Genomic DNA, 26276 nt, shown 5'->3' on the forward strand with positions numbered 1-26276 from the left:
TATGACTATATCATCAACTTTATTTGCTTGTTGTGTTGTGCACATCGTCTAAATCTGAGATCCAGTATTGTGCGGTGAGTTTGTGTTGGTCATCTCAGCGTGAGCTGCTGCTGAACTGAGTAAAGTACTGGGCCGTGGGTCTGTTGGTGTACAGCGTCTTGGACAGGAACTGCTGACTGGTGGAGACGAGACGGAGAAAAAATACACTGTCAATGTCTGTTTTACAATTAAAATGTCTATTTTTATGTTCTTTCACTGTGTATAGTATCTGTTTATACTTTGACAGTAAAGTGTTTGTGTGGTTATGTGCCATGATGTGTCTCACCCAGTATCTGTAAGGAAAGAATGTAAAGATTGATGTGTCTGAGTGTGGTTTGTGTGGTTATGTGCCATGATGTGTCTCACCCAGTATCTGTAAGGAAAGAATGTAAAGATTGATGTGTCTGAGTGTGGTTTGTGTGCTTACTGTTCGCGCTGCTCTCTGGCCAGCTGTTCATTGTATCGGTCCATCTCCATCCTCTTCTCCTTCTTCAGCTCCATCGCTTTCCTCTCCTCCTCGTCATCCTCTCGGGTCTGCACCATGCGCTGGAAGTCCCAGGCAGCGTCTCTCTGCCTCTCAATCTCCCTCAGCCTCTAAAATGATTTGAGAAAATTGTGGAAATATGATCAGAAGCCAGAGGGTGAAGATCGAAGGAGAGGTTCATGATGAGATTGCTTCTTCAATAAGCAATCAACAATAGTGATTGCCTATCAAAACCATAGAGATAAAACAATCTTATTTATATAATCGCAACAATCATGAACGAATATGTTGTCTTTAAGCTGAATGCAGATTTGGAACTGATTTGACTTTAAAATATGTATTGGTGTCAATGGAAGGTTTGCAAAAGATTTGCACTAGAATTAAAGTCGTTCACGAGGTTATCATTACCTTTCCCTCTAGGCGCTGTTCCTCTCTCTGCCTGCGGATAGCGCTCAGCTGAACGGGGCTCATCCCCCTCCACCTGTCCGTCAGCACCCTGGGCCCGCCCACTGGGCCTCCGTCTACTTGTCTCTCTGCAGCCTTGGGACATTCCGTTAGGATGTCTGATGTCACCATGTGCCACACCTCCGCCATCTCCTTGCCCTCCTTCCACATGCGCTCCTTCCTCTCTTTCTCTACACACTCTGCAGCCTGTGGGTGGGGGTCATAGATAGGTTTAGAGTTCAAGGGTCAGAAGTTAGACCAAAAGGTTCCATGACCTCCTAAGAGACGAGAGAGTTAAGGGTCACTGTCACAAGATCTGGGGAGTAAGTAGAAGTTGCACCCAACCACTGATACAGTGCATTCGGTACGTTTTCAGAACCCCTGACCTTTCCCACATTTTGTTGTGTTACAGCCTTACATTAAAATTGATTTTAAAAAATATATATAATCCTCATCAATCTACACACAATGCCCCATAATGACAAAGTGAAAAACAGTAAAAAAAAAAAAAAAAAGTTTTTGCAAATGTATTAAAAATAAAAAACAGATACCTTATTTACATAAGTATTCAGACCCTTTGCTATGAAACTTGAAATTGAGCTCAGGTGCATCCTGTTTCCATTGATCATCCTTGAGATGTTTCTACCGCTTGATTGGATTTCTCGTGTGGTAAATTCAATTGATTGGACATGATTTGGCAAGGCAAACACCTGTTTATATAAGGTCCCACAGTTGACAGTGCATGTCAGAGCAAAAACCAAGCCATGAGGTCGAAGGAATTGTCCGTAGTGCTCCGAAACAGGATTGTGTCGAGGCACAGATCTGGGAAATGATACAAAAAAATGTCTGCAGCATTGCAGGTCCCCAAGAACACAGTGGCCTCCATCATTCTTAAATCGAAGAAGTTTGGAACCACTGACACTCTTCCAAGAGCTGGCCGCCCGGCCAAACTGAGAAGGGCCTTGGTCAGGGAGGTGACCAAGAACCCGATGGCCACTCTAACAGAGCTCCAGAGTTTCTCTGTGGAGATGGGAGAGCCTTCCAGAAGGACAACCATCTCTGCAGCACTCCACCAAACAGGCTTTTATGGTAGAATGGCCAGACGGAAGCCACTCTTCAGTAAAAGGCACATGGCAGCCCGCTTGGAGTTTGCCAAAAGGCACCTGAAGGACTCTCCGACCATGAGAAACAAGATTCTCTGGTCTGATGAAACCAAGATTGAACTCTTTGGCCTGGATGCCAAGCGTCATGTCTGGAGGAAACCTGGCACCTTCTCTATGGTGAAGCATGGTGTTGGCAGCATCATGCTGTGGGGATGTTTTTCAGCGGCAGGGACTGGGAGACTAGTCAGGATTGAGGGAAAGATGAACGGAGCAAAGTACAGAGAGATCCATGATGAAAACGTGCTCCAGAGCGCTCAAGACCTCAGACTGGGGGTGAAGGTCCACCTTCCAACAGGACAACGACCCTAAGCACACAGCCAAAACAACGCAGGAGTGGCTTCAGGACAAGTCTCTGAATGTCCCTTAGTGGCCCAGCTGATCAAATATCTCTGGAGAGACCTGAAAATAGCTGTGCAGTGATGCTCCCCATCCAATCTGACAGAGCTTGAGAGGATCTGCAAAGAAGAATGGGAGAAACTCCTCGAATACAGGTGGGCCAAGCTTGTGGCGTCATAACCAAGAAGACTCGAGGCTGTAATCACTGCCAAATGTGCTTCAACAAAGTACTGGAGTAAATGGTATGAATACTTATGTAAATGTGATTTTTTTTTTTTTTAACTAAAAAAATGTTTTTGCTTTGTCATTACGAGGTATTGCGTGTAGATTGATGATGAAAAACAACTATTTAATCCATTTTAGTAACAAAATGTTACTGGGTTTTTCACACTCAACAGTTTCCCGTGCCTATCAAGGATGGTCCACCACCCAGAGGACATCCAGCCAACTTGACACAACTTGTGGGAAGCATTAGAGTCAACATGGGCCAGCATCCCTGTGGAACGCTTTCGACAACTTATAGAGTCCATGCCCTGACGAATTGAGGCTGTTCTGAGGGCAAAAGGGGGTATATATTAGGAATGTCTTGTACACTCAGTGTATATTTAGGACTTGATTAATTCTGTATCGTGGAAGTTCAGCACTATAGCGCGACTGAAACTTAAAGGCAATGTTCCTGCGTTTTACGGAGGCCGCATTCACGGTAAACATATGTCAGCTCAATCGGAAATGACCTTTACATTTCAATCACGCTATAGTGCTGTACTTCCTCGATACAGATTGAATCTGACCTTTACTCTTCAACCTAATTGTTTTGGTTAGGGTTAATTTGATCCTAGAGAGAGCAAGGGCATTCATGTCTATCTGGAGCCAGTCAATTACCTCCTAAGAGGCTACCTGCTAAAAGGGCTCTAGAAATATCTCTTTCTGAAGCACACTGTCGTTCTGTAGTGTAGCTAAGCTATAAAGGGTTATTACAGTTTTCTTTATCGCTTCGGTACTATTTTCACAAGTATGTGGTAACATTTCACAACTCTTTGTACAGAAATCTAAACCGACCATCCAAAAAGGCTGTCCCCCCCCCCAACTTCAAGCACCGTTTCAATTGACTTAAGTACCACACACAAAATCACACAGTAACTTTTTCACCAAACCTAATCAGTGTTTCACCTAGAAACACCTGTCACAATGCAATGCTCACAATACTTTTCATATGATTCTCTTCTCATTTGTTTAAAAATACATTTGACCGTCACTTAATCCAATGGTTGATCACTTAACCGTTTGGTAAACCTAGAGATTTTAAACTGGTCTGTCTACTATAAAAGGATTTTGAGAACAACCGATAGAAGGTGTCTTTGTAAAGTAGAAACATCTAAATGACATGTATGATACATGATAACCATACATAACGACTAGTCGTTATTGCTTATGGAGTTCACATAGTGGTCACCATATTAAAAACACTTGCAAGGTCTTTCAATATGGAGCAGGATAGACAGCAAGGGAGAGGAAGAAACCAAAGAGCTCATGGACCAGGGGGCCCGTCAGAGAGGTGAGCATGGGCCCCGTCAGAGGTCAAAGAGGTGGACATCAGAGTGAGGGACGCACGTGGTAAACGGAGGCCTTGCCATGGCAGAGGCTGCCAGACTCTTTTCACCGCAATATGAAAAGATCAACTGTCAATTCGATCATGAGAACATTTCGCCAAAAAAACTGGTAAGTCTGCAGGATATGCACTATGCTTTACCATGACATTAACAGTCAATTACATTGTAATGCATGTCAATTCACAACACATGACCCAGTATTCTTACAGTATGATCTACTGACAGTAGACTCTGTTCTACCCGCAGAATTGACAGAACACCCCATGGTGGTGCCCGTGGCTGTGTGCTGACCGACCAGCAGGAGTGGGCCGTGGTGGAAACGGCGAGGGCCAGGAATGACATAAGGCTGTACAAAATAAAGCAGGCCATTGAGGAGAACGATGACACCTTTGCCAATGTGGCATCCATCAGCCTACCAACAATCACCTGCCTTTTGAAGAGGCACCAGATATCTATGAAACACATTTACCTGGTACCTTATGATAGAAACAACGACCGGGTGAAACGACTGTGGGCAGAGAATCTTCAGGTACAGCACTATATAGTGTATTACTGTTCCTATTAATGTGCATGCTACTTCACAATATGTAAAAAAAAATAACTAACCAAAATATATATTTAGTGGGTGATTTTACTTGATGCTGCTGTGTACCATCACAAGTATGTCTTTATTGATGAAGCAGGCTTCAATCTGGCCAAACCTCATCGGCCAACGGGCGACCGTCCAAATGCCTGGACAACGTGGGGGAAACATCTCCATGTCCGCAGCTATCTCTGAAGATGGTGTGGTAGGACGTAGGCCGTTACTTGGACCCTACAACGCTGCTCACCTCAGTGTGTTTCTCAATGAAATTGAGCAGGCCTGTCAAGGTGAAGGGGTCACCCATGTCATTGTGTGGGACTATGTCAGGTTCCACCATGCAGAGGTGGTTTAGGCATGGTTTCGGGCCCATCCCCGATTCGTGACCCTATACCTGCCCCCATACTCTCCTTTCCTCATCCCTATTGATTTTATTCAGCATGGAGGTGGATCGCCATCCCCATGAGCGCGCTACTCTCCTGGCCATGGATGAGACATGCGACGACATCAATGCAGACCCATGTCAAGCTTGGATTCTCCATGCCAAAAGGTTATTCCCGCGGTGCATGAACAATGACATTCACTGTGATGTGGATGAGAATTTATGGCCAAATGCTTAAGACAGGCGTGATGCAAATGAATGCGTGCTAAACATTGTTTTATTTTCATTCTTTTAATTAGGTTCATTTCATTTCTTACATTTGATTAAAGACAGTATACCTTTTTTGCAAATATATTTGAAAAATATATATTTCTTTGCATGATTGACTGTAGAGGATGTCATCATTGATCACACCTTTGATTACACATTGGAAAAATACTATGGAAATGATAGATTTTCTGTCAATTTTGTTGGGTAATAGAAGTGTATATTGCCTCATGTGAAAACTGTAATTTACAGTTCTGTAGCATATTACTTTCAGCACTTCTAAGGGTGATTTGAAACGCATATCTTGAATTGTTTTGCTATTGGATTAACTGGTATGTAAAATGACTCAATTGAAAAGATATCATTATGTTGTGTTTTAGTGATTAAACCAATGTTCTCATTACATTTCACAATAAACTTATATTTTGAATCAATGGTTGTGTGGTGAGAGATGTTTTACAATCCAAATGAATGCACAATGACAGGTTTTGAATGAAAAACAGGCTCCGTTACAAGTGTGACCAGTTTGTAGTTTTGTGCTTAAGAGTTGTGAAAATGTACCACATACTTCTGAAAATAGTACCAAAGTGATAAATAAAAACCTGAATACAAACCACATTGACATGAAAACCAGTGTGACCAGAACCGTTTATAATGATGCCTCGCACTGGGGAGAATCTATTCATATCAAGTCAGTCAAGGCAAATGAGACGAGGGAAAAAAGCATTTTTAGAAAGGAGACTATCTGCCAACGCATACATCAAAGCAGTTTGTGTAGTCGTGTGTGAGCACAAAGCAGTTTACGCCCCGTGCAGGTTTCTTAGCGCCTCCAATGTGCTTGTCATCTCCCCTGAGTGAGTGTGTACGCATCGCTTAATGTCTTCAATTAGCTTTGTAATTAAAAAAAAAAAAGATACACTGTCTGAGTACATGTCATGTCACAGCTCACAGTCTCATCAGTGCATCCTTGGCTGGTGGCGTGTGTGAGACGATGTGTACCTGAGCATGGTTGTAGTTGTTGAGAGCGATGCGGCCAGCCCTCTTACACTCCTCTTCCAGAGCGTCTAACTGAACAGCCCTCAGGTCCTGCTGTACCAGCTCCTTGCCTTTCAGTAGCTCTGCCACACACACACACACACATTTAGTTTAGGTAGTGTCCTTAAATCATCCAAATGCCTCGTCATCCTGCACACACACCACTCATACACTCCCGCGGTCACAGTGCGTATTCTTAGGAGCCGTTGATGGGAGATGCTAATGTTTAGAGTGCAGTTATGCATATGAGAGCGGGTTGTGTTATTTGTGCGGGTGATGTGCAGTGTAGGTGTGTACAGTGCAGTTGTGCATAGTGTGTATGATAGCTGTGTGTCTGTTTCACCTTTGAGTTTATTCTCCTTCTGTAGTTTCTCACTCTGTTCTCTCTGTGCTCGTAGTGCTCTCTCTGTCTGCTCCATCTGAGCTCTCCTCTTGTCATTGTCCCCAATGCCTTCTCCCTGAGTACAGCATACAAAACAGAAGCAGAAGAAAAAGACACACACATACATACATACATACATACATACATACATACATACATACATACATACATACATACATACATACATATACATACATACATACATACATACATACATACATACATACATACATACATACATACATACATACATACATACATACATACATACATATACATACATACATACAATACAGTATGTCCATGAAAACACACAATCAATAAATAAGTAAAATATTTTTAAAGAAAATGTGCATACAAATCCATACATACATACATAGATATACATTTGCATTATTCATTCATTTCAACATACATTACATACATACATATTTACATACATACATACCTTAACACTATGTCCTGATTTTTAAAGAAAATGTGCTAAAATCTTCATTCATTTCAACATGCTAACACTCTGATATCTTGTTGCTTATAATAGTGTCATCTGTGATACCTGGAACACTTGCATACTGGCAGGTCCCAGCTCAGACTCTGGGATGGGAATGGACAACCCGAGCGCCCCCTGCAGGTGAACATTGAGATCAGCATCCCGGGTGTCTTCTGCCCGCTGTCGGATGGCCCGGTACTGGATGAGGTCTCTGTTTAACTCTGCTCTCCTCTCCTCTTCCTCCTGCTGCTGTTTCATCAACACTTCATCTTGAGTCACTCTCAACATGTCTGAGAAAAAAACAATAACACACATAGGCAATGTATGGTAAAATGCTTTCAAATTTGGTTCTTCCGAAGTTCCTCCTCTAAAACTTAAACTTGTCCCCTTGCCTTGTGCTTACCGAAAGCCCTCTCTCTCTGACCCGCCATCTCCTCCCGTTCTTTGTTCTCCGCCACCTGTTGCTCCAGTGCTTTGAGATCCAGACCCATCACTCGGTGTCTGGTGTTGAAAATGCGAGCCTGGCGCGCAGCCTCTGCGGCCCGTCGGCGTTCCACTGCCACATCCGCGGAGTTGTCCACCGGCAAATCCACTTTATACATGCCTCTTCTAGGTCTGGTGTATCTATAGTAGGCATAAAAGTTGAACAAGATAATGATTTTGTTGCTTTGGCGATTAAATATTCCTAATAATATGAGAACCTACCACAAAACAGGTGCAACTATCATCATTCAAAGGTCACCTTCTTCACTCGCCTTTTGTTTAGTCGACACAAATCACCATGACAACACCAGTGAACTAAATGTGCAACAAAAAAAGTATCTCGATGACAAGATTGACCCTATCAGTTTCACGGTAATAATAATGACACCAGTGAGTGTGAATACATTCGATTACAAATGCCATTTTGTTAAATGTGAGAAATAAACAGTAGCATTGTGGCGCTTTGGATACATTGTAGCAACAACATCTCGCGAGAACTAATTCACTTACGCGCGCGCTCAGAGGTCTCAAATCGAGTAGGACTGTAAAATGGCGCATTGTTGTTGCAGTCGTACATTTTGAAAGCTAGCTTGCAAGCTGATCGAGTTAGTTAGCCGGGCACACCAACCGATTATGAAACTTTAGCTTATTTTTTATTTATTTTAAGTGTTTACCATATGCTTGCATGTTTCTCGTTTGAGTTCAAACGCTAGCTAGCATTAGCGACATTAGCTGCTAGCACAACAACACATATTCCTTCTTCTGTTTCCGCACAAGTGATCTGGTCAAAAATGGGTTATTTGAAACTAATAGAGATCGAAAACTTCAAATCTTACAAGGGCAGGCAAATCATCGGTCCCTTTCACAAGTTTACCGCGATTATTGGACCCAATGGATCCGGTAAGTAGTGGCCAATCAACATTGCAAGTAGGCTATCTAGCTAATGCTAACATTACTGTACTGCTAGTCCTAGCTAAATTGCTAGCTAATGTTAGTTTAGCCAGGTTGACTATTTGCATCAATGCATGCATGGGCGACTATACTTGTTACTTTGTCGATAACGACAGCATATGAACACTTGCTTTCTATTTAATATTAGCTACATTTTTGTTGTTGTTGCTATAACTGTAGCTAGCTAGCCACGGGTCCAAAACGTTTTGCTATGATAAACATTTCCCTCACTGACAAATTAAATTGTAATTGTCACATGTGCCGAATACAAACTTACAGTGAAATGCTTACTTACAAGCCCTTAACCAACAATGCAGTTAAGAAAATACCAACAACAACAACAAAAGTAAGAGATAAGAATAACTCATGTTTAGAGCAACAGTAAATAACAATAGCGGGGCTATATACAGGGGCTTGCGGTACAGAGGCAATGTGCGGGGGCACCGGTGTCGAGGTACATATTAACTCAATTACATGTAGGTAGGGTTGTTAAAGTGACTATGCATAGATAATAACAGAGAGTGTGGGGGGGGCAATGCAAATAGTCTGGTAGCCATTTGATTAGCTGTTCAGGAGTCTTATGGCATGGGGGTAGAAACTATTTAGGAGCCTCTTGGACCTAGACTTTGCACTCCGGTACTGCTTGCCAGAACAGTCTATGACTAGGGTGGCTGGAGTCTTTGACAATTTTTAGGGCCTTCCTTTGACACCGCCTGGTATAGAAGTTCTGGATGGCAGGAAGCTTGGCCCCAGTGATGCACTGGGCAGTACGCACTACCCTCGGAGGCCATACCAGGCAGTGATGCAATCCGTCAGGATGCTCTCGATGGTGCAGCTGTAAGGAGGATCTGAAGACCCATGCCAAATCTCCTAAGGGGGAATACGTTTTGTCGTGCCCTCTGGTGACTTTGAATGAGACCTTGCAGGTAGTTGATCTAATAAACATGAGCTAGATCAACAGTTTAATGTAGTCCCGGGCGCCGATCACGTCAACGTCGATTTAAGGCAGCCCCCTCCTCTCTCTGATTCCGAGGGGTTGAGTGCAATCGGAAGACAAATTTCGGTTGAATGCATTCAGTTGTGCAACTGATTAGGTATCACCTTATCCAGGTCCTAAGTTATTTACATACTTTTCCAAGTAAACAATATTTGCAAGACTTGAATAGTTCACTGGCTGACTCCATTGGTTCCCATTCATATTCTCTCCCTCCCAGGCAAGTCCAACCTCATGGACGCCATCAGCTTTGTGCTGGCTGAGAAGACCAGCAACCTGCGTGTGAAGACTCTGAAGGACCTGATCCATGGAGCTCCCGTGGGGAAGCCGGCAGCCAACAGAGCCTTTGTGAGCATGGTGTACCATGAGGACAACGGGGAAGAGCGCACCTTCACCAGAATCATCATTGGTATGCCACAGCTGTCTCCACATCCAGATGTGATAAACTGTGTGGCTGTGAAGCTTCCCTTAATGTCTGCTAGTCCAATTTGTGGTGTCGGACTGAGTCTGAAATGGCACTCAAATCCCTCATAGTGCATTACTTTTGATGGGTCCTGGTCAAAAGTAGTGCCCTATATAGGGAATAGGGTGCCATTTTGGACAGACCCTTGATATTCTGATCTCTTGTCGGATAGCCATAACTATCACAAATCTTCTCTGTGTCAGGCTCGTCGTCAGAGTACCGTATCAACAGTAAGGTGGTGAATCTGGCAGAGTACAGCGAGGAGCTGGAGAAACTAGGAATCCTCATCAAGGCCAGGAACTTCCTCGTCTTCCAGGTGAGAACTGATACAAACAGTATTTATTTAATTTTTTATTTAACCTTTATTTAACCAGGTAGGCTAGTTGAGAACAAGTTCTCATTTGCAACTGCGACCTGGCCAAGATAAAGCATAGCAGTGTGAGCAGACAACACAGAGTTACACATGGAATAAACAATTAACAAGTCAATAACACAGTAGAAAACAAAGGGGGGAGTCTGTATACAATGTGTGCAAAAGGCATGAGGAGGTAGGCGAATAATTACAATTTTGCAGATTAACACTGGAGTGATAAATGATCAGATGGTCATGTACAGGTAGAGATATTGGTGTGCAAAAGAGCAGAAAAGTAAATAAATAAAAACAGTATGGGGATGAGGTAGGTGAAAATGGGTGGGCTATTTACCAATAGACTATGTACAGCTGCAGCGATCGGTTAGCTGCTCAGATAGCTGATGTTTGAAGTTGGTGAGGGAGATAAGTCTCCAACTTCAGCGATTTTTGCAATTCGTTCCAGTCACAGGCAGCAGAGTACTGGAACAAAAGGCGGCCAAATGAGGTGTTGGCTTTAGGGATGATCAGTGAGATACACCTGCTGGAGCGCGTGCTACGGATGGGTGTTGCCATCGTGACCAGTGAACTGAGATAAGGCGGAGCTTTACCTAGCATGGACTTGTAGATGACCTGGAGCCAGTGGGTCTGGCGACGAATATGTAACGAGGGCCAGCCGACTAGAGCATACAGGTCGCAGTGGTGGGTGGTATAAGGTGCTTTAGTGACAAAACGGATGGCACTGTGATTGACTGCATCCAGTTTGCTGAGTAGAGTGTTGGAAGCCATTTTGTAGATGACATCGCCGAAGTCGAGGATCGGTAGGATAGTCAGTTTTACTAGGGTAAGCTTGGCGGCGTGAGTGAAGGAGGCTTTGTTGCGGAATAGAAAGCCGACTCTTGATTTGATTTTCGATTGGAGATGTTTGATATGAGTCTGGAAGGAGAGTTTGCAGTCTAGCCAGACACCTAGGTACTTCTAGATGTCCACATATTCAAGGTCGGAACCATCCGGGGTGGTGATGCTAGTCGGGCATGCGGGTGCAGGCAGCGATCGGTTGAAAAGCATGCATTTGGTTTTACTTGCGTTTAAGAGCAGTTGGAGGCCACGGAAGGAGTGTTGTATGGCATTGAAGCTTGTTTGGAGGTTAGATAGCACAGTGTCCAATGACGGGCCGAAAGTATATAGAATGGTGTCGTCTGCGTAGAGGTGGATCAGGGAATCGCCCGCAGCAAGAGCAACATCATTGATATATACAGAGAAAAGAGTCGGCCCGAGAATTGAACCCTGTGGCACCCCCATAGAGACTGCCAGAGGACCGGACAGCATGCCCTCCGATTTGACACACTGAACTCTGTCTGCAAAGTAATTGGTGAACCAGGCAAGGCAGTCATCCGAAAAACCGAGGCTACTGAGTCTGCCGATAAGAATATGGTGATTGACAGAGTCGAAAGCCTTGGCAAGGTCAATGAAGACGGCTGCACAGTACTGTCTTTTATCGATGGCGGTTATGATATCGTTTAGTACCTTGAGTGTGGCTGAGGTGCACCCGTGACCGGCTCGGAAACCAGATTGCACAGCAGAGAAGGTACGGTGGGATTCGAGATGGTCAGTGACCTGTTTGTTGACTTGGCTTTCGAAGACCTTAGATAGGCAGGGCAGGATGGATATAGGTCTGTAACAGTTTGGGTCCAGGGTGTCTCCCCCTTTGAAGAGGGGGATGACTGCGGCAGCTTTCCAATCCTTGGGGATCTCAGACGATATGAAAGAGAGGTTGAACAGGCTGGTAATAGGGGTTGCGACAATGGCGGCGGAAAGTTTCAGAAATAGGGGGTCCAGATTGTCAAGCCCAGCTGATTTGTACGGGTCCAGGTTTTGCAGCTCTTTCAGAACATCTGCTATCTGGATTTGGGTAAAGGAGAACCTGGAGAGGCTTGGGCGAGGAGCTGCCAGGGGGGCGGAGCTGTTGGCCGAGGTTGGAGTAGCCAGGCGGAAGGCATGGCCAGCCGTTGAGAAATGCTTATTGAAGTTTTCGATAATCATGGATTTATCGGTGGTGACCGTGTTACCTAGCCTCAGTGCAGTGGGCAGCTGGGAGGAGGTGCTCTTGTTCTCCATGGACTTCAGTGTCCCAGAACTTTTTGGAGTTGGAGCTACAGGATGCAAACTTCTGCCTGAAGAAGGCATACATACACACACACACAGTAATAGTCACATGCAAATATTTATATATATATATCTACATATTGTTTTGTGTAAGTAGACAGATTTTCTCGATCTTCATATAAAATGTACACTACATATGCACATGCAAACAATTTGCATATTTGAGCAGAATATGTGTAGAGCTTCCTTAAAAGCAAATAAAATCAAATGTTATTTGTCACATGTGCCGAATACAACCGGTGTAGACCTTACAGTGAAATGCTTACTTACAAGCCCTTAATCAACAATGCAGTTCAAGAAATAGTTGATCAAATATTTACTAAATAAACTAAGTCAAAAAGTAATACAAGAAATGTATGTAACAATAACAAGGGGGTACCGAGTGACTGTGCAGGGGTACAGGATAGTCAAGCTAAAGTGACTATGCATAGATAATAAACAGCGAGTAGCAGCAGTGTAAAAACAAAATGGGGGGGGGTCAATGTAGATAGTCTGGGTGGCCATTTGATTAGTTGTTAATTAGCAGTCTTATGGCTTGGGGGTAGAAGCTGTTAAGGAGCCTTTTGGTCCTAGACTTGGAGCTCCGGTACCGCTTGCAGTGCGGTAGCAGAGAGAACAGTCTTTGACTTGGGTGACTGGAGTCTTTGACCATTTTTTGGGCCTTCCTCTGATACCACCTGGTATAGAGGTCCTGGATGCCAGGAAGCTTGGCCCCAGTGATGTACTGGGCCGTACGCAATACCCTCTTTTAACTCCTTGCGGTCAGATGCCGAGCAGTTGCCATACCAGGCGGTGATGCAACTGGTCAAGAGGCTCTCGTTGGTGCAGCTGTATAACTTATAGCTGGTAGAAATGAGGTAAAACGGATTTAAGTTGGCCTGCATTAAAGTCCCCAGCCACTAGAAGCGCTGCTTCTGGGTGAGCATTTTCTTGTTTGCTTATGGCCTAATACAGTTGGTTGAGTGCGGTCTTCGTGCAGCACTGGTTTGTGGTGGTAAATAGACAGCTACGAATAATGTAGATGAGAGCTCTCTTGGTGAGAGAACCCTAGAGACTGTTTGTCCATGGACCTCGCTTACTCTGTTTAAGACTGTGTTCGTAACTTCTGACCTCTATGTATTCCCCAATCAGGGTGCGGTGGAGTCGATAGCCATGAAGAACCCTAAGGAGCGTACTGCTCTGTTTGAGGAGATCTCCCGGTCTGGGGAGCTGGCTCAGGAGTACGACCGTAGGAAGAAGGAGATGGTGAAGGCTGAGGAGGACACCCAATTTAACTACCACCGCAAGAAGAACATCGCCGCTGAACGCAAAGAGGCCAAGCAGGAGAAAGAGGAGGTATGGAAGACAGCCAGTCAGATAGCATCCTTCTCTTCTCACGAGAGCTCACTCACACTTCCCATCAGTAGGTAGAAGGTAATATTGAGACAGATTGATAGACCCCATTATTTTTGCAATTCGCCCTACAACACAAAAAATGTTTCAATAAAAATTGCCACCATTTGCGAACCTTCTATGTAGTTTTGATGTATCATTCACACTTTCTCCCTCCCCCTCTCCAGGCTGAGCGTTACCAGCGTCTGAAGGACGAGGTTGTGAAGGCCCACGTCCAGATGCAGCTGTTCAAGCTGTACCACAACGACGCCGAGATCGACAAGCTGAACCGCGAGCTGTCGCACCGCAACAAGGAGATCGACAAGGACCGCAAGAAGATGGACCACGTGGAGGAGGAACTGAAGGAGAAGAAGAAAGAGCTGGGGAGGATGATGAGAGACCAACAGACAGTGGAGAAAGAGATCAAGTGAGTGGGGATGGAGGGAGGGAGAGCTGGGGAGGATTGAGAGACCAGCAGACTGTGGAGAAAGAGATCAAGTGAGTAGGGAGGGAGAGCTGGGGAGGATTGAGAGACCAGCAGACTGTAGAGGAGGTCAAGTGCGTAGGGAGGGAGCAAGGGGAAATGGGGACAGGCCGTGAAGAAGAGCCTAAGAATACGATAGACCAGGTGGAATTGTTGCCATTTTGGAAGTTAACCGATTTAATATCTTAACCTTTTCCACTCCCTCTTCCTCCTACAGGGAGAAGGATGCTGAACTGAACCAAAAGCGTCCGCAGTACATCAAGGCCAAAGAGAACACCTCCCACAAGATCAAAAAACTGGAGGCAGCCAAGAAGTCCCTCCAGAACGCCCAGAAGCTGTACAAGAAGAGGAAGGGGGACATGGATGAGTTGGAGAAAGAACAGGGCGCTGTGGAGATGGCCCGGCAGGAGTTTGACGACCGCATGGAGGAGGAGGCCCAGAGCCAGGGACAGGACCTCACACTGGAGGAAAACCAGGTTGGAGCCTATGAACGGTCATAAGGGTGTTCCTAAGTTAAATATGAATGGTCACAGGGAGATAGACTGGGATCCTATGAAAGGTTACAGCGGACTATCAGGCAGCAGTGTTGCCTCAGTGAGGGATGTATGGGAAGGTCGCTGGTTCATCTCCCAGGTTAGCCAGACTTACTATCTCTCAAATATGTAGGTGAATATTCTATACTCGCCACCTTCCTCCCGCTCTCCCCAGGTGAAGGCCTACCACCGTCTGAAGGAGGAGGCCAGTAAGCGGGCGGCCACTCTGGCCCAGGAGCTGGAGAAGTTCAACAGAGACCAGAAGGCCGACCAGGACCGGCTTGACCTTGAGGAAAGGAAGAAAGTGGAGACCGAGGTAAAAGGATGAGGACGATACGGAATACAGGGTTGTGCTCGTCGGGGCACGCAATGGAAAAAGAGAGCTTAACATTATTAATATGTTACATCTGCAGGCCAAGATCAAGCAGAAGATCCGTGAGATAGAGGAGAACCAGAAGCGTATTGAGAAGCTGGAGGACTACATTACCACCAGCAAGCAGTCTCTGGATGAACAGAAGAGAATGGAGGAGGAGCTGACTGAGGAGGTAGAGGGGGCCAAGAAGAGGATCGACGAGATCAACCTGGAACTCAACCAGGTACTGGAACACTTATCTGTCAGTCAGTCAACCAATCCAAGCTATTGGTTGATCCTGAAACGCACCGGGGGAAAGTTAAAATGTTTTGTGTTGACATTGCATGATAACTGTATCAGAATTGCTCATCTGGAAGAGGAAAAAACGATACATTTTCAGTTTTGCCCTTCTCTCCTGTGGGGTTTGCTGCTATGTAGATTGGTAGCAAATGGCAAGTCCCAGGACCATGTCATATCAGTCGACATTGCCTGAGGACATTTGACTGACATCTTATCTCTGTTCCCTAGGTGATGGAGCAGCTGGGCGACGCCAGGATTGACAGACAGGAGAACAGCAGGCAGGCACGCAAAGCAGAGATCATGGAGAGCATCAAGAGACTGTATCCCGGATCGGTGGTAAGACTGCGGGGCACCTACCGATGCAGAGTTTGGGCTGGGGAATGTCAGTTGGCAACCACCAAGTATTAAGAGATTCTACGCTGGATCTGTGCTAAAATTACGGGAGGCTGCAGCTAGCATAGTTAGCACACAGTTAGCTGGTAAGGCTAGAGGCTACCAGACAAAGCAGAGATCATGGAGAGCTTAAAAACTCTATCCCGGATCTGTGGCGGGACTGTGGACTGGAGGCATTGTAGGCAATAGGACAACCAGAGTAAGCTATCTATGCCTGTCACTGGGATGCCCTCTTCCTTCTCTGTTTTACTCTCCCCGCAACTGCTCACTGTTCCTGTCTTCTAGACATGTTTCTTCCCTCAGAATATTGACGTGGCCGTGAAATGGTTTTGACACATTCCAGCGCTCTCTCCTTCTTCCCCGCAGTACGGCCGCCTGATCGACCTGTGCCAGCCCACTCAGAAGAAGTTTCAGATCGCTGTGACCAAGGTGCTGGGCAAGAACATGGACGCCATCATCGTGGACTCGGAGAAGACCGGCAGAGACTGTATCCAGTACATCAAGGAGCAGCGAGGAGAGCCGGAGACCTTCCTGCCCCTCGACTATCTGGAGGTAACACACTGGGGGAAGACTTAAGTGTTAACGGGACTGGTCACTTACACATGGGACTCCACGATGGCATTATGTCCATGTGAACACAGACCCGTATCAGTCCGGTCTATTGATCTCCGGCTCTGTGCTCGTGTCAGTCTTAACGGTCCGTGTCTCCAGGTGAAGCCTACAGATGAGAAGCTGCGTGAGCTGCGCGGCGCCAAGCTGGTGATCGATGTGATCCGCTACGAGCCGCCTCACATTAAGAAGGCCCTGCAGTACGCGTGTGGTAACGCACTGGTCTGCGAGAACGTAGAGGACGCTCGGCGCATCGCCTTCGGAGGGCCCTACAGACACAAGGTAGGAGGAAAACGCACGCACACTGATGCATACACACACACACCGTAGTGTTTTCAACAAGCACATAGAGTAGCCAGCCCGGAAATGAAATTCTCTATTTTGTTGGCCTCTGGTACATTCTAATGCTAGGTTGTATTTTTTTGCGCACAGACACAAGGTACGCACACACCTTGAGTGGAAGACGTGCACTGACTCCTCTCTTTCCCTCTACCTCCCTCCAGACAGTGGCCCTGGACGGTACTCTGTTCCAGAAGTCCGGTGTGATCTCTGGGGGTGCTAGTGATCTGAAGGCTAAGGCCAGGCGCTGGGATGAGAAGGCTGTGGACAAACTCAAGGACAAGAAGGAGAAACTCACTGAGGAACTCAAGGTAAGCGGTCACTCTGGCCACTGGGGTCTTGAGCATCGTCAGCATCATCACCATCATCATAACATGTTATGTCGCTCCAGGTAATCCAGTCGCACATCCCATTGTGATTTGGAGCATCCTACCTCATAACCAATCTTCCCTCTGTTGTTTTCCGGCACTGGGCAAATTTCAGGTCTGTTGATCACAAACTTGAACATTGAAAATTCGGTGTAACTTCCGGCACGTTTAACTGTGAACCCTGAGGTCGTACCTGCTTTTAGGTTAGGTTTAACACTGGTCAAGCAGGCTACTGTGGCTATTTTATAATAATGCAGGTCTACCAGAGTGGCCTACCATCAAAAACAATGGAGAAATGCATTCCATAACATTTTAACATGGAAATAGCTGTTCCATCATTCAGCCTACAGTAGCAGCCAATGTGAAAAAACACACAGGGCTTGACATTAACCTGTTTATCCACTTGTCCTTCAGACAAGTTGGTGACTGAAAAGGTTGTTGTGTTTGTAAGAAACCACTTTACAAAATATAGAATGTCATTATTCTCTTACCATAATCACAGAGAATCAGTCAAATTATACTACTCGCTGTCTCAAAATACAACACTGCGCCTTTAAGACAAAAAAAAGCTCTTTTACCTGACTCGCATTTCAAAGATTTCTAGAAACACACATTGTGCTCTTCTAGGAAGCAAACAGTCCCCCCTTGCTGACTGATCTATAATTGGGCTAATAACTCACTAACTACTAACGGATATGAACAAATGTGCACATGTGGCACTCGCTTTGATCTATTAAAAAAAAATTAAAAAACAAGCTCAAAAAACGACCACTCATGCTGTAAACACAGCATTATTATAGTAAGTCTTGCATAATTTTTTTTTTTTTTCTCTCTCTCGGTATGTTGAATTGAAAGTGGATAATATTGTGTTGATTCGATCACAATTCCCACAGTAAAGGGAAACGTTGATAGTGTTAACTGAACTTCACTCAACTTTCCAGAGTTTTGATCCCGTGCTTCTCTACGCGGGCTGATATTTCTACTACGTGGCTTAGAGGGCATATTGCTCATAACATATTACCATACTTATAACATGTATTAATATGAAACTTAAGTACCGTAAAACCTATTTTACTTATCTGTTATCAAGCTGCATTTGGATAAGCAGCCTAATGTATCTATTAGAACGTTGTCAAGGCTGATAACTGAACACAAGCACTGCGATAACAATGATGCGTCTCTGAAAGGAACAGGACTACAATAACAATGGGGCATCTCTCTCTCTCTCTTTGGGTGTAGGAGCAAATGAAGGCTAAGAGGAAGGAGGCAGAGCTGCGCCAGGTTCAGTCTCAGGCCCACGGCCTCCAGATGAGACTGAAATACTCCCAGAGCGACTTGGAGCAGACCAAGACCCGACACCTCTCCCTCAACATGCAGGTATGGATGTGTAGCAACACAGTGTCCGTTCGTTTTGCGGTAGCCCTAAACCAAGGGTCTGAAACCTGTGGCTCTGGAGCTGCATGTGGCCTTTTTATGTGATGTGGTGATCTATAATGATTTATTTAAAGTCATCAATAGAGGTTTCTACTGCACAATGTGTGTGTCGGTAGGGTTTCTAGAACCCCGTAGACACACTGTTGTGATTTCAATAGACTAGCTTGAAGACCTTTTCCCATCCCCCGTAGGAGAAATCCAAGCTGGAGAGTGAGCTGGCTAACTTCGGCCCTCGCATCAACGACATCAAGAGGATCATCCAATCCCGTGAAAAGGAGGTCAATAATTTGAGAGACCGGATGAACGTTGTGGAAGATGAGGTGTTTATCGAGTTCTGTAAAGAGATTGGGGTCAGAAACATCAGAGAGTTCGAGGAGGAGAAGGTGAAGAGGCAGAACGAGATCGCCAAGAAACGGTAAGTCACTCTCCTCCGTTGTCAATGTCAAATCAAACTTTATTTGTCACATGCGCCAAATACAACAAGTGTAGACATTACTGTGAAATGCTTACTTACAAGCCCTTAGCCAACAGTGTAGTTCAAGAAGAGTTAAGAAAATATTTACAAAATAAACTAAAGTAAAAAATAAAAGGTAAACAATAAAATAAGGCTACATATAGAGGGTACCAGTACCGAGTCAATGTACAGGTTAGTTGAGGTAATATGTACATGTAGGTAGGGGTAAAGTGACTATGCGTACATAATAAACAGTGAGTAGCAGCACTGTAAAAATGGGGGGGGGGGGTCAATGCAAATAGTACGATTAGCTATTAATCCTTTTGAACCTAGACTTGGTGCTCAGGTACCGCTTGCTGTGCAGTAGCAGAGAGAACAGTCTATGACTAGGGTGGCTGGAGTCTTTGGTCATTTTTAAGGCCTTCCTCTGACACTGCCTGGTATAGAGGTCCTGGATGGCAGGAAGATTGGCCCCAGTGATGTACTGGGCCGTACGCACTAACCTATGTAGCGCCTTGCTGTCGGAAGCTGAGCAGTTGCCATACCAGGCGGTGATGCAACCAGGATCCTTTTGATGGTGGAGCTGTAGAACTTTTTGAGGATATGAGGACCCATGCCAAATCTTTTCAGTCTCCTGAGGGGGAATAGGCATTGTGAATGTGAACCTGTTTCTGTGTGCTGTAGTCAGCCATTTTGTCTGTCTCTTAGGCTCTTCCTCAATTCATCTTCCTTTCATTCCTCATATCCTCTCACCTGTTTCTTAAAACGCAAAGGTCTGAGGGGGAAGGGAATTGAGAGAGCGAGAGAGACGGTTTCTTTGAGTGTATTAACCTAACGTCATCCATTTTGTGACCTTTAGGCTGGAGTTTGAAACCCAGAAGACTCGTCTGGGCATCCAGCTGGACTATGAGAAAAACCAACTGAAAGAGGACAAGGAGAAGGTCATGATGTGGGAGCAGACTGTCAAGAAGGACGAGGCGGAGATAGAGCGACTCAAGAAGGTAAAGGGAGATTAACATAAACGGCTTCCGAACTAAGTCTTGAAATGTGCAGTTGCACACTCCCACTCAATGGATTTAACAATGGCGGAAACTCCGTCCAACCACCCATCCACCAATCCAATGCTTTTATATCCATGACGAGGAGTGTGCACGCCTCGGGTGAAGGGAGGAGACTCGGGACACAGCCTAAATTCTTAGACCAATGGCTCTAATCAAATGTGTACTCTCTTTGTTAGGTGAGATTGGATGGTTTTTAAACTTTTTTTCCCTCTCTCCCTGTGTCCCTTTCCCAGGAGGAGCACCGCCACATGAAGATCATCGACGAGACCATGGCCCAGCTGCAGGACCTGAAGAACCAGCACCTCACCAAGAAGTCTGAGGTCAACGACAAGAACCACAACATGGAGGAGATACGCAAGAAACTGGGAGGAGCCAACAAGTGAGTCGCAAAACATAGACGCTTGCGCCCACTCAAACTCCCATCCTCTTTTTCTGCCCGTTTCTGAAAGGCACATATGTCTTACTTACTACATTATTATTGTATGTGATTAAAAAAGAAATAACCGTTTGTAGCATTGCCATTTGGTTTGTGTTCAACAATTGTGTGTTTGTGTTTACCTTGGGGAGCTGACCCAGCGAGACAGTTACTCGTTTTGTAGCGTTGCAGTTTGCAGCGGTATTGTTTGACCCCGATGTGTGTTATTCCCCCAGGGAGCTGACCCAGCTGCAGAAGGAAGTGACGGCCATCGAGACCAAGCTGGAGCAGAAACGCAGCGACCGCCACAACCTGCTGCAGGCCTGTAAGATGCAGGACATCAGACTGCCTCTACGCTCTGGGACCATGGACGACATCGGCCAGGGAGAGGTACTAAACACTCTCTCTCTCTCCCACCCTCTCTTTGTCCAGCTTTCTACCTCCCTTTTTCTCTCTTTCTCTGACATGCTCGCTCTCTCCACGGGAAACGTATGTTTACATTGCCAAAGCAAGTGAAATAGATCATCAACAATAAAAAAAACATTACTCACCAAAGAAATAAAGACATTTCAAATGTCATTATGTGCAAGTATTTAAAGTACAAAAGGGAAAATAAATGGGTTCTATTTACCATGGTGTTCTTCACTGGTTGCCCTTTTCTTGTGGCAACAGGTCACCGATCTTGCTGCTGATATGGGAGTTTATCGAAATTGGGTTTGTTTCGAATTCTTTGTGGGTCTGTGTAATCTGAGGGAAATCTGTGTCTATGGTCAAACATTTGGCAGGAGGTTAGGAAGTGCAGCTCAGTTTTCACCTCCTTTTGTAGGCAGTGTGCACATAACCTAAGGCGGCCTTCCCCAATAAAAAGGCTATGGTCACTGAGCCTGTACATAGTCAAAGCTTTCCTTAAGTTTGGGTCAGTCTACAGAGGTCTGTTTAGGGCCAAATAGCATTCTAGTTTGCTCTTTTTAAAATATATATGTATATGTGTGTGTGTGTGTGTGTGTGTGTGTGTGTGTGTGTGTATATATTTTAAAAAGAGCAAACTAGAATGCTATTTGGCCCTAAACAGATAAATAAATTAAAAAAAAAATATATATAGGGCCAAATAGCATTCTAGTTTGCTCTTTTTAAAATATACACACACATATATATATTTATTATTATTTATTTTTTTTAAGAGCCAACTAGAATGCTATTTGGCCATATATATATTTATTTATTATTTATTTTATGTGTTATGTAATTATCTTGTTGTTTCTCTCTCTGTGTGTAGGGGAGCTCCCAACAGGAGGAGTCTAGCAGCAGTCAGAGAACGTCCAGTACTGTCCTGGCTAAAGAGGCACTCATAGAGATAGACTACAGCATCCTGTCTGAAGACCTCAAGGTAAGAAATACACCCGTGCGTGAACCCTGCATACCAAGGCTATGTCGGGGAGTGTGCAAGTGCACACTTTTGGAGACGTGTGCAGAATTGGGACGCAGTTCATCTCCCCCATAGACTGTGGGGGACTGTAAGTGGAAAATTGTCTGTTTCAGCCATGATTCAATACCCAGCAGTTGTTTTTTGTGTGAGTTTGAAATGTAGTGTGAGTCGCCTAGCATATTTGTCTGCTGTTTCTCAGGACGCGCTGGCGGAGGATGAGATCAAGGCAGAGATGCACACGCTGCAGCAACGTCTCAACGAGCAGCAGTCCATACTGCAGAGAATCAGCGCACCCAACATGAAGGCCATGGAGAAACTAGAGTCCGTCAGGGACAAGTTCCAGGAGACCAGCGACGGTACGGAGGAGAATGAGTCTGAGGACGTGGACTAACTTTTACCGTCTCTCTCTTGGCAAATGTGTCGAATGAAACAACAGGGAAGGATGCGTATTCATTTGCGTAATGTGTTCACGGTGCTCTATTCTGCATTCCAGAGTTTGAGGCGGCCCGTAAGCGAGCCAAGAAGGCCAAGCAGGCGTTTGAGCAGATCAAGAAGGAGAGGTTTGACCGCTTCAACGCCTGTTTTGAGGCTGTATCCACCAACATTGATGAGATCTACAAAGCCCTGTCACGCAACAGCTCTGCCCAGGTACTGTCCCTCAGCAATACTCCATAGTAGTACTGTACCATACGCGAACGGTCTGAAACGTATTCCACCAAGTCAAAATAGCTACAAACTGTATTATGTGGTATTTGCATTAACATAGGGGTCATTCCATATGAAATCGATGGTCTGTTTGACTGCACCCCTTTCGATTTGAACAAAACTTTTGTCGGTGTGTTGATGTTGTGTTCCTTCATCCCAGGCCTTCCTTGGGCCGGAGAACCCCGAGGAGCCTTACCTGGATGGGATCAACTATAACTGTGTTGCCCCTGGTAAGCGGTTCAGACCCATGGACAACCTGTCTGGAGGGGAGAAGACTGTAGCTGCCCTGGCTCTGCTGTTCGCCATACACAGCTACAAGCCGGCCCCATTCTTTGTCCTGGACGAGATTGATGCTGCGCTAGACAACACCAACATTGGCAAGGTCTGTGTCTAAAACCCTGCCGCGTGAACGATCATTGTTAATGTATTGAAATACCTTTATGTGTTTACGATGTCGTTGTCCTGAAATCTCGCTAAAACCACTATCGGTCTAAAATGGCACCCTATTCTTGATGTAAGTGCACTAATTTAAAGTAGTGCACTATATATTGTAGGGATAGGTTGGAGATGTCTGATGTGTTGTCAATCCACGTTATCCAGATGACTATGTTATGTCATGACTATACTGTTATGTCATGACCATGCTGTTATGTCTAATACTGTCCATCTATGCAGGTGGCCAACTACATCAAAGACCAGTCCGTGAACACTCAGGCCATAGTGATCTCTCTAAAGGAAGAGTTCTACACCAAGGCTGACTCTCTCATCGGGGTCTATCCAGAGGTACAGACGCAACAAAACACAAGATGCAACACACCTATCCTTAAAGCCTTGTAATGCATCGCTTTCACATAAAAACATTACTATAAGAATATCTTGACATTTTTCTCTCACATTTTAGATAATAGAATGAATGTAGCTATGTATGCTAACTGTTTTCTGAAATAAGGGCAAAACTGACAGCGTCACTCTCCCCCCTCCCCCCCACACAGCAAGGAGATTGCGTCATCAGCAAAGTACTGACCTTTGACCTGTCGGTGTACCCTGACGCAAACCCCAACCCCAACGAGTAGAACCCCAACAAGTAGGACATCACACAGAGGAGAGGAGCAAAATGACAGGCATACCTTTTAACTCTTTGGCATTTTGACGTTCTGGTTATCCAACTAAACCAGGGTCGTATTCATTAGTGCAGGCAACCGAAAATGTTTTAACACATTTTTGTAACTGAGAACAGAATTTTTGTGTTTCTTATTGGACAAGTCCAGCTAGTCCCTACTGAATGAATATGACCCAAATCGCTCGTGTCTATGGATGGCAAATGTAGCTAATAATGTGTTCTGTGGTGTATTGGTTGTATTGTGGATCAAACATCCATTAGCTAATAGATGTTGTTTGCTATCATGTTTTTAAAAATAATTTCTGTATTTTTGGAGTATATTAGAATTAGAACATTTCTGCTATTTCTGAAGGGGGTGAGACAAGTTACAGCAGCTGCAAGTTGTTATTTCTAGAAAGCTTCACCTTGAATATAATGTGCATTTATACAATTTGAATCTTTTAATTTGGAACCATGTGAGTATTGTATTTCAGGACAAGGTTATATGAGGCTTAGACAAATTGTAAAATGATTTGGAAATCATGCCTTGTTGACAATTTGTGTATTTGTATCAGGCTTTTGTCCCTCAGACGGTAGGAACCTGCTGACAATGATCATGTATTTACATGTAACCATTACGCTTTTTTCTTGTTTTTTGGTCTCATAAATGTTTTCTACTAACCTCTTTCCCTTTCTTCAAATTCTTGCTTTCTGTTATTTCACTGGTTTATGTAATGGAAGTATCTGAAATTCTGCTATTTTCTACTTTGTGTTCAGCCTGTTTTTTGGTCCCCCCCCTACTTATTGTGCTACTTTTAAAAAAACAAAAAAACTTTTGTCTGAATTGTGTCAGGATTGGAAGACCCTTAGGTCCCATTAGGTGGCCACTTCATTCCCAGTCAGATGTCATCTGAGCATTTTAAAATCCCCACGTCTAACTAGCCTGTATCCAAGCTGAATTTTCTGGTTGTTTCACTTCAAGGTGTGGCTCAATGTCAGCAATGGCTATGGTTATTATTTCTCTACCTTTTTTGGTAAGATTAAGTCAGTAATGGCCACAGTTGGTTACACCAACAGGAATGACACATAAGAAGACGTCTTTGTACACCAGACGACCATAAAGTAAAACAGCCCATAGGAAATACCATGGCGGTGTTGGAGAAACGGAGGCGTTTGATGTCGTTGAAGGGGAGCCGCAAGCATGACTGTGAGTGGCGCAACCCTAAAATATACGTGAAGTGAAACGAAACAGCACGGTTTAAATCGGGCTACCAAGCCACCTGTTAGTTTTACCAGACAGGCTCTGAGCCTTTCCCCAAATGTCCTGGTTTTCCAGAAAACCCTGTTGGAAGTTAACCTGGAATCAGGAGGGAACATGCAGTAAATTCAGGAATCCTCCAACTGGGAATTTTGGGGAAGTTACCAAATTATTATATATATATTTTTTAATTCTAACCATGACCTAATTTAATACGAGGTAAATCACAACTGTTTTAATTCTTATTGGATATAAACTGTGAAACTCAATTAAGGAAATCCATCTAATTTGACCACCTTGTTAGATTAGCTGCTTCCTCTGAAGAGGGGAACAACTGGTGAACATGACTTAAGACCAGAATGATGAAAAGCAGTTATTTTATTGTTATTCATTTTACATTAGGTGCATGTTCATATCCAATCTTTATGAATTGTATCACTAAGGCAAGGGTCAATTTATAAAGGTGAGGAAGGTTTATGAGTTCAGCCCTATTGACTTGGGGATGGAGTCTGCTTTTAAAGTGTCCCCCCTGCCTCTGTTTTTTAAAATCTGTCCAGGGCCAATGGGAAATGTAATTATCCGTTTTAAGGGTCAGTTTTGCATAAGACACGTTTATTCCATTGACATTGTATCGATTATTTTTTAGTTAATAAAATATACTATTTTAACTTGTATTCTAATTGTGTATTTGTGGTAGAAGTAGGTTGAACCCTTTCATAACTTTTAAGTTTAGTGTTCGGTCCCTGTGTTTTATAACTTTTATTCATCCCGCGGGTATGTGTGTTTTGAGGCAGGACTTTCCGGTCCATAAGGGTGAGTGGAGTGTACGTCAAGTGTACGTATGCTTTGACATGCCAAAAGTATTGCCTCAGTTTTCTCCCAGCAACGAGTACGAAGGAGCGGTTATTCAAATTTGACATGTCTTTCCATGAGGCTCCCTCTAGAGGCCAGCCATTTATATTTGTCGTATCACGTTTTTCAGCACCATTTGAGCAAACTCACCTGTTTATGCTGATGCTTCTTGCGTTGTGTTGTAAACAGCCGGCCACGTCTCAAC

The 26276-nt window shown here is 44.5% G+C and overlaps 2 protein-coding genes across 2 annotated transcripts; one reads left to right on the top strand and one right to left on the bottom strand.

Moving 5' to 3' along the window:
• On the bottom strand, positions 1-8166 carry ribc1 (RIB43A domain with coiled-coils 1). Its single transcript, XM_024383913.2, has 8 exons — positions 7918-8166; positions 7616-7836; positions 7279-7502; positions 6684-6798; positions 6305-6423; positions 932-1174; positions 467-633; positions 1-176 (listed from the first exon to the last, which is right to left on the bottom strand). Exons 2-8 carry the CDS (start codon positions 7812-7814, stop codon positions 95-97), a joined length of 1149 nt encoding a protein of 382 aa, XP_024239681.1. The 5' UTR covers positions 7815-7836; positions 7918-8166; the 3' UTR covers positions 1-94.
• A 43-nt stretch (positions 8167-8209) lies between these two features.
• On the top strand, positions 8210-25887 carry smc1a (structural maintenance of chromosomes 1A). The gene is made up of 23 exons (XM_024383908.2): positions 8210-8595; positions 9861-10049; positions 10307-10419; positions 13750-13953; positions 14178-14416; positions 14691-14949; positions 15182-15322; positions 15420-15602; positions 15887-15994; positions 16418-16603; positions 16763-16942; positions 17164-17310; positions 18607-18744; positions 18993-19216; positions 20115-20256; positions 20550-20695; positions 20968-21121; positions 22008-22118; positions 22357-22513; positions 22651-22805; positions 23023-23244; positions 23538-23645; positions 23855-25887. Exons 1-23 carry the CDS (start codon positions 8487-8489, stop codon positions 23933-23935), a joined length of 3696 nt encoding a protein of 1231 aa, XP_024239676.1. The 5' UTR covers positions 8210-8486; the 3' UTR covers positions 23936-25887.
• The last annotated feature ends 389 nt before the right edge of the window (positions 25888-26276 follow it).

The sequence above is a fragment of the Oncorhynchus tshawytscha genome, linkage group LG22 (assembly GCF_018296145.1).
Source record: "Oncorhynchus tshawytscha isolate Ot180627B linkage group LG22, Otsh_v2.0, whole genome shotgun sequence".
Taxonomy (NCBI): domain Eukaryota; kingdom Metazoa; phylum Chordata; class Actinopteri; order Salmoniformes; family Salmonidae; genus Oncorhynchus; species Oncorhynchus tshawytscha.

Bases quoted from the DNA above. Each gene is read 5' to 3' on its own strand.
- ribc1 (XM_024383913.2), bottom strand. From the start codon at position 7,814: ATGTATAAAGTGGATTTGCCGGTGGACAACTCCGCGGATGTGGCAGTG. The intron at 6,799-7,278 runs GTATCACAGATG...TGCTGTACTCAG, and splicing joins CCAGTATGCAAGTGTTCCAG to GGAGAAGGCATTGGGGACAA. The intron at 634-931 runs GTAATGATAACC...AAATCATTTTAG, and splicing joins AACAGCGCCTAGAGGGAAAG to AGGCTGAGGGAGATTGAGAG.
- smc1a (XM_024383908.2), top strand. From the start codon at position 8,487: ATGGGTTATTTGAAACTAATAGAGATCGAAAACTTCAAATCTTACAAG. The intron at 14,417-14,690 runs GTGAGTGGGGAT...TTCCTCCTACAG, and splicing joins ACAGTGGAGAAAGAGATCAA to GGAGAAGGATGCTGAACTGA. The intron at 14,950-15,181 runs GTTGGAGCCTAT...CGCTCTCCCCAG, and splicing joins TCACACTGGAGGAAAACCAG to GTGAAGGCCTACCACCGTCT.